The sequence below is a fragment of the Pelophylax lessonae genome, assembly GCF_965119305.1.
Source record: "Pelophylax lessonae genome assembly, chromosome: 1".
Lineage (NCBI taxonomy): Eukaryota > Metazoa > Chordata > Amphibia > Anura > Ranidae > Pelophylax > Pelophylax lessonae.
In genome coordinates, this window is record NC_138768.1 from 317,091,336 (window position 1) to 317,100,276 (window position 8,941).

Here is an 8,941-nt window from a genome sequence, read left to right on the forward strand (position 1 = left end):
TAAGTAAGACTGGAATTGAAAAAAATGTTTTTTTTTTTTTTTGTTTTTTTTTTGGACTTCCTGGAAAACTGTAATGCATGATAAATTGTGATAATTTATAATATATATATGGTTAGTGATAATATATATGTATATGTATCTTTTTTTTTTTTTTCTTACAGTTTACTTTCCCAAATTTTATCCGATATTTGGGTGAGTTGATATATAACTATTTTTGTCCTTTTTGAACGCCGGAGTTTTCTCCCCTCTCCCCTTTTTTTTTTTTTCTCTTAAGGGGGGGGGGGGTAATATAGTGCCTTTTTTGACACTTACCCTCTAGGGTGGACTATGAGGTCCGCGGTGGGTGGGATACAAACCCTCTCCAATTTTGGGGAGATGGGTGGGGTGGGGGGGATGGGGATGTTTGAACATTACTCTGTTATTGTATTTATTAGTCAACTTTTTCCTTCCTTTTTTTTTTTTTTTTTTTTGTATTGGCACACAAATCTATACATACCAAAATTTCTACTAAGAATGCAGATGAATACCAAATGGAGCAGCTTCCACCCGGGCTCTGGGGAATACTGTAATATTTATTACTTATTCATTATCCTTTAATACACTGTTTTATGAGTGGATATGGATTCTTTAAGGGTGATTTCTTGGAACACTAGGGGTTTGAATTCCCCGCAGAAACGCTCCTTAGTGTTCCAATATTTAAAATCTTTTAATCCCCATATATGTGTCCTTCAGGAGACCCACTTGCTGGGTACTCGAACGCTAGCTCTCAAGAAACCATGGGTTGGGCATCATTACCACTCTACGTTTTCTACGTACGCTCGTGGAGTCAGCATTCTTATCCATAAGTCTCTTCCGTTTAGATTACTGGATGTTTCCCTAGACCCGGATGGACGATTTGTTTTGCTCAATCTGCAGATATCATCTTTTACTTTATTGCTGGTAGGGTTATATATACCCCCGCCGGCTTCAGTTAGGCTCCTGCATAAAATTTTGAAAGAAATTGCAAAATACGAGAATGATAACATACTTATTGTGGGTGATTTTAATATGGTTCCAGACCCGAAAATGGATAGAATGACTGGAGATTCTTCTACCAGAACGGATCTTGCCGAATGGGCTGAGACTTATGGGTTGACGGATCTATGGCGTTGGCACCATCCCTACTCTAGGGAATATACCTGCCATTCCGCCACTTATAAATCCTTCTCTCGAATTGATTTAATGTTTGCAGGTGGTTCACTCCTATCTCGGGTGCGGGAGATTCGGGTTCTTCCTCGTGGGATTTCTGACCATGCTCCACTTCTACTAAATATGGAACTATCTGGCAACCCCTCTGATAGATTATGGCGATTATCCAGATATTGGATCTCTGATCCTGATATAAACCCTCTAGTGGCGCCTCAAATAGCGGCCTTTTGGGAGATAAACCCGGGCACGGCATCAGTGGCTATGGTCTGGGATGCCTTTAAAGTTTGCACCCGGGGGTATTACCAGACAGCTATTGGGAAGATCCAACGATATAGGCGAACAAATTTACTGCAAAAAGAAAAAGAGGCTAGAGATATGGAAAATTTGTATATTCAAACTAGAGACCCCACTCATTATACACAATTTCAATCTTTGACTAGGGAGGTAATGGGAATACGTACAGTTATTACACAGAAAAAACTCCTTTCTCAATCCCAACGTATTTTCGTACAAGGAGAGTATAATGGTAAAATGCTTGCGCAAATTTCTAGGGAACAGACAACTGGGTATAGTATAGCACACATTCAGGATCAATCAGGCATTCTTCATTCTAATCAAGAAACCATTAATCACAATTTCACTAATTATTATCAGGCCCTATATAATACTAGGGTCAACTATTCAGGAGATGAATTAGATCACTATTTGCAGGTAGTGGACTTCCCGGTCTTAACCGATAAATATAGGGCCAAATTAGATGCCCCTATTACTCTTTTGGAGATCCAGGAAGTGGTGGCTTCCTTACAACCGGATAAAACACCAGGACCGGATGGAATTCCCGTCGAATTCTATAAGGCCCATATGGACCTTCTGGGCCCGCATCTATTAGCCACTCTTGTAGGATCTCTAAACGACGGGGAACTCCCTAAAACAATGAGCGAAGCAGTTATCGTCGTCATCCCTAAATTAGGGAAGGATCCATCATTATGTTCATCATATAGACCTATTTCTTTATTAAATGTAGATGGGAAGATCCTTTCAAAGATTTTGGCCACTCGACTTAATAGTGTTATTATAGACTTGATTCATCCGGACCAAACCGGATTCATACCTGAACGGGGCACGGATATCAATGTCCGGAGATTGTTTACACATATGGCCTTGGCGTCGGGGGAGGGAGCAGGTGTGGTCGCCTCCCTCGACGCCGAGAAAGCATTTGATTCTGTTGAGTGGCCATTTCTTTGGAAGATCCTAGCCAGCTTCGGGTTTGGCCCTAACTTTGTGTCATGGATTAAGCTTCTTTATGGGAACCCCACGGCTAGGGTCCGCACTAACTCATCGCTGTCAGGTAAATTCCCTCTATTGAGGGGTACCCGGCAGGGATGTCCGTTATCTCCGGCTTTGTTTGCCTTGGCTCTGGAGCCGCTCGCGATTATGTTGCGGGCGGACCCACAAGTCCGAGGCATTAAAGTGGGTGTCATTGAAGAGAAGTTGTCCTTGTATGCAGACGACACCTTGATTTATTTGGCTGATGCTTCCACTTCATTACATAGGGCCCTACAATTATTCAACATTTTTGGTTGTTTTTCAGGTATATGTATTAACTGGTCTAAGTCTGTCCTCTTTCCACTACATCCATCGGTACCTTTAATTGATACTCAGACACCGTTGAAATGGGTACAGGATATGGTGTACCTGGGTATCAAAGTGGGTCCAACATTGGATGTGCACCAGCAAAATAACATCGACCCTTTAGTTTTACAATTAAATAAAAGGTGTGCGTCATGGCGCATGCTTCCCTTATCCCCGGTTGGTAGAATCAATTTATTAAAAATTAGTTATCTTCCGAAATTTCTGTATTTTTTTCGTAATTCCCCTATTGATATGACTAAAAACTTTTTTTCGAGATTAGACAGTTTGGTAACAACTTTTGTATGGGCCGGGCGTATTCCACGAGTCGCAAAGCGTACGTTATATCTTCCACTTGCAAGAGGGGGTTTAGCGTTTCCTAACTTTAAGCTGTACTTTTGGGCGGCTGTACTGGTGACGGTCCGGTGGTGGTTTTCCCAACCCAAAACTAACTCCGCAGTTACACTAGAAGCAGCATTGCTGGGTTCCTACGCGGCCCTTAGTAATCTGGTTTTCCGGGGTGAACGGGCACATCCTCAAATAACCAGTCTGATGAAGACGGTGCTGCGGATATGGACTCGGGCGCGGTTGATATATAATGCACCTCTACATATATCCCCCCACACTCCGTTGTGGGGTAATCCTAATCTATTACATTTGTACCAACTTCCTGAACCCCAGGTATGGGCTGCCAGAGGGATTGTGACCATGAAACATGTTATTAAAGATGGAAGACTTCTAGGGTTTGACGCACTCCAGTATACCTACTCATTGCCTCCCACTATGGTTTTTCGTTACCACCAGCTTAGTCATGCTATGCGGGCTCAGTTCCAAGGCCTTGTTGTCTTGGAATCAGACCCTTTGGAGAAAATGCTAACGTTCAAGGTAATAGGGAAAACTCTCTCTGCTATATATTTTATACTTTCAACAGATCATGGTCGGTCTCTTGAGAAAATCTATAATAAATGGAAGGATGACATCCTAGACCTGACGGTTGAAGATTGGGAGGATTCGGTTAATAATTATATCCCCTCAATGATAGCGGCTAGGGATAGATTTATACAACTTAAATTCTTACACAGAGCATACTATACGCCGCAACGTCTTGCTAGGATATATCCTATGAAGGATCCCTCGTGTGCCAGATGTGGGCATGGAATTGGTACCTTTATACATGTAGTTTGGTCGTGTCCGGAGCTGGCAACCTTTTGGAAGGCGGTGACGGATACTATTGGGGAAATTTTTGACATTACGATTCCTTTGGACCCAAAGGTAACTCTATTGAGTAACCTTACAGAAGTGGGAGGGGATAGATACGATAAAATGTGCATTATGTATACCCTGTTTTACGCTAGGAGAGAAATCCTTTTGCGATGGAAGCTACCCGAACCTCCCACCCGATCAACCTGGATAGCTGCCGTTACTAAGACACTTCCATTCTACCGTTTTACATACGGTAGTAGGAATTGCCCAAAAAAATTTGATAAAGTGTGGTCAGCTTGGATTGATGCTGTAGGCGTGCCAACGTCACCTGTTCCATAATGACAGAAGCAGGAACTTATTAAAAATAATTTTTTTTTTTTTTTCCAGCCCTTAAACTGTTTTGTTGGTATTCCCCTTCCCTTCCTCTCCCAAAATTTTTTTTTTTTTTTTTTGTTTTGTTTTGTTTTGTTTTGTTTTTGTGCAGAGTAAGGCTCCTTTCACACGGCCGCTCCGTGTGAAAGGTCCGCTGCGGGACTTTTTTTTTTTTTTTACCACGGAGCGGATGACATTTCTGTCATCCGCTCCGTGTGCCCGCATATCATCCCATCCGTTTGCGGATGATATGCGAACATAATGTAAGTCTTTGGCACTGCGGATGTCAGCGGATGACACCGCTGACATCAGATTTTCCTTCCTTTCCGTGTTTTAAACGGAAGAAAAAATGGGTTCTGTTCCATTTGTAAAAACGGAACAGAACTGAATGGAGGAAAATCGGGTGTCAGCGGGTGGTATTCCGCTGACACCCGCAGTGCCATTCACTTACATTATGTCCGCAAATCATCCGCAAACGGATTGGATGATTTGCGGACACACGGAGCGGCCGTGTGAAAGGAGCCTAATGTAATGTAGCTGTAATTATTTGTTCTGTTTATACGTTTAATAAAAGAAAAATCTATTTGTAAAAAAAAAAAAAAAGTTTAACGCAACCAATTATTTGCTTAACCACTTGCTACCCGCCTGACGTCAAATGACGGTGGAGCGGTGCATCCATTGTTCTGGGGCACCGTCATATGACGGCGCACCAGAACAGCCTCCCTCGCGCGCCCCACGCCGCGACCCCGATCTCAGTAAAGAGTCAACGACACGACTCTTTACCCATGTGATCGGCTGTGTCCAATCAGGGCAGACAAGTACAAGTAATCAGGGCACTGATAATCAGTGCCCTGATTACACAAAATGTAAATAAACTGCCAATTTCTGCCCACCATCAGTGCCCATAGTGCCCATCATCAGTGCCCAGAATCAGTGCCCATAGTGCTGCCAGTCAGTGCCCATCAGTGCCTGCTTATCTAGGCACTGATGGGCACTGACTTGCAGCACTATGGGCACTGATTCTGGGCACTGATGGTGCTGCCCATCAGTGTCCATCAGTGCCACCCATCAGTGCTCATCAGTGCCACCCGTCAGTGCCCATCAGTGCCACCCGTCAGTGTCCATCATTGCCCCCCGTCAGTGCCCATCAGTGCCACCCATCAGTGCCCATCAGTGCCACCCATCAGTGTCTATAAGTGCCACTTCTCAGTGCCCATCAGTGCCACCTCCCAGTGCTCATCAGTGCCACCTATCAGTGCTCATCAGTGCCACCTATCAGCGCCACCTATCAGTGCCCATCAGTACGGTATATTAGTACCTCCTCATCAGTGCCACCTCATCAGTGCCCACAAGTGCCACCTCATCAGTGCCCATCAGTGCAGCCTATCAGTGCCCATCAGTGCCACCTTATCAGTGCACATCAGTGAAGGAGAAAAATTATTTATTTTCAAAATTTACTCACAGAAAATATGAAAAACTTTTTTTTTTCAAAATTTTCTGTCTTTTTCTTTTTTTTTTTTTTGTGAGAAATAATAAAACCCAGCGGTGATTAAATACCACCAAAAGAAAGCTCTATTTGTGTGAAAAAAAATGATAAAAATTTCATATGGGTACAGTGTAGCATGACCGCGCAATTGTCATTCAAAGTGTGACAGTGCTGAAAGCTGAAAATTGGCCTGCGCAGGAAGGGGGTGAAAGTGCACTGTAGGCAAGTAGTTAATTTAGAAATCTTTTGTATACCAAAGTTTAGGATATTGTACCTTATGTGTTAAAATGGCCCCTGAATGTAAGCTAAAACTCAGACCAACTGTTTCCATGAGAGGACATAGCTTTGTTACCATTTTTTTAAAATATAGTAATTTACGTTACAGTTGTGCTCATTTTAAATACCCAAACATGTGCAGCAGAAATGGGAAAATAATAGATATTTGCTTTCACATAATTGTATGATTGAAATTAATTTTGACTAATTTACTAAGCTTAGTGAATATCATCTATTTCTTTAGTAAATCAACTCAGTTGCATTGGTAATGGTATGCAGATGTAAGCTATGATGATACCTTCACTTATTTTGTAATAATGGCAACTACTGTATACTAAACAAGACTATTTCACTTTGCTTGACAAGGTAACATGTTCTCTCTTTTTTGATAAATAGAATAATGGAGTACATGAACTACACTTCAGTGACCGAGTTCACCCTTTTAGGACTTCCGCATTCAGAAGAGATGAAAATTCCATTATTCGTGTTGTTTTTGTGTATCTATATATCTACACTCTTTGGAAATGTTATACTAATTTTGGCAGTACAAAGGGATCCTCATCTTCACAAACCTATGTACATATTCCTACTGAATCTTTCTTTTTTAGATATTTGGTTATCCACAGTTACATTGCCCAAACTGCTCACAAACTTTCTGCAGAAGGACAATACCATTTCCTTTCGAGGTTGTATCATTCAGTTGTATTTTTTCCATTTCTTTGGAAGCACTGAGTGTTTTCTGTACACTGTTATGGCTTATGATCGTTTTCTGGCCATTTGTCGGCCACTTCATTACCCAAACCTCATGAACCTGAAGCTGTGCACACAGTTTGCTGCTGGCATATGGCTGACTGGCTCACTCCATTCCATGATACACACTACACTTACCTTCCGACTCCCATTCTGTGGCCCCAATAGGATAAACTACTTTTTCTGTGATGTCATCCCAGTACTAAAACTGGCATGTGCTGACACAACCATCAACAAAGCAGTAATCATCACCAACATCGGGGCTGTTGCTCTCATCTGCTTCCTCTTGATCTTAGTATCTTACTTCCACATCATAAAAACAATACTGAAGATCCAAACTTCTGAAGGGCGAAGAAAAACCTTTTCCACTTGTGCGTCACACCTGATTTCTGTCATCTTCTACTATGGACCACCTGTGTTCATTTATATCAGTCCTGATTCCATGGACTATATAGTGGAAGAGGCTATTGCTGTTTTCTATACTTTGTTGACTCCCATGTTAAATCCCATCATTTATTCTTTAAGAAACAATGAGGTGAAGGCATCTCTAAAAAGAATGAAATGTCACAAACTTGATAAATAAGCTACTCTAGCTATTAATGCTAGTTGGGGAACAGAGTGGGTAAGGGTTAAAACCTCTGTTGAGTTTTTATTGTTGTCCATGGCCCTGCTGGGAAATTTTCCTTCACTTCCTGTTTGTTTGATGGGTGTCAGACAGAAAACAAGGATTTGGACAATGATTTTTTCTTTAGTAAAGGAGGTAAGTGTTACAAACTTTGTCAGGTTTTTGTTTTCCCTTACTTCCTGCTCAGGTAATAGTCAGACAAAGCAGAAGAGCTCAAAATCCCCAAAAACGTGTTTGTTTTGAATATTGTGGCAGGGTTAAAACTCTGTCATGTTATTTTCTGCTGTCTGTGCACCATTGGGAGGATTTACTTTCACTTCCTGTCCCAAAGCTGCAGCGGTAGGTTGGAGAAAATTCCCCTCTTAGACAGTTGTTACTAGAAATGGTATCCCCATTGAAGGATTTTCCCTTACCTCTTGTTCTGGTGACAATTTTGAAACTATTATCAGTAGAGGCATGAACCTCCACAACCTCCACACAGACAAAAGTGAAAAATTGATTGAGTGCCGGTTCACATATATATGATGCAGGAACCCTGCGAAACCACTGCGGGTTCCTGCATCGCATTAAAATTGCACGCAATTCACACTGCCATATGCGAATTGCTGGGGGTGTCAATACAAAGTTAACGACACCCCCAGATCAGTTTGCATATCTCAGTGCGAACTGTCAATTCGGACATGAATCTGATCTCATAGGTGTGAACCACCATGTGATCCGATTCTGCTGCAGACCCAAAAAAGGGTCCTGTGCGAGTTGTGTCCGAATGCAATGTGAATTCAGCCATACAATCTTTATGGCTGAATTCGCATCGCACAGACATCGTATGTGATTTTCAGAACAGTGCGCTCCGAATCACATGCAATGTCTGTCATTGCACTAATGTGAATCGGGACTGAAGGTGTAAACTTACAAAACTAAAAAAAAAGAGATTTTGCCTTTTCATACTCTTTAAATCTTGATGTAGATCTAACCCTTCCCCTCTGTTTTGTTTAAGGGTACGTTTTTATTTTTATTCATCAATTAAAATCATTCCTAAAGGGGTTGTAAACCCGCTGAAAAAAACCCCTGGAAAATAAAGGCTTAAAGCGGTTGTAAACCCTAAAATAAAAAAAAATAAAAAATAAAAACCTGCAAGACAAAGGCATAATGAGCTAGTATGCATCGCATACTAGCCCATTATGTGTAACTTACCTTAGAACGAAGCCCCGACATGGACCCCCGGACATCGCTGCGGGCGCTGCCATGATCCCTCGCCGTCTCTTCCGGGTTCGGCGGCTCCGGTGCGGTGATTGGCCGGAAGAGACGGCTCCGGCGCGATGATTGGCCGGAGCCGCGATGACGTCACTCCCGCGCATGCGCGCGGGAGTGATTTTCCGGCAAGCTCCTGGCAAATAAATTGAAGGACTCCC

General features: G+C 42.3%; 1 protein-coding gene across 1 annotated transcript in view; it reads left to right on the forward strand.

Moving 5' to 3' along the window:
- LOC309545358 (uncharacterized protein) overlaps positions 1 to 7,487 on the forward strand; it is a gene marked incomplete at both ends in the record, with an annotated part of 30,124 nt that extends 22,637 nt beyond the window's left edge. Inside the window, one exon of the mRNA XM_082244524.1 lies at positions 6,551 to 7,487. Coding sequence (XP_082100650.1) covers positions 6,551 to 7,487 — 937 coding nt within the window. The remainder of the gene's footprint in view (positions 1 to 6,550) is intronic.
- Positions 7,488 to 8,941: the final 1,454 nt, after the last annotated feature.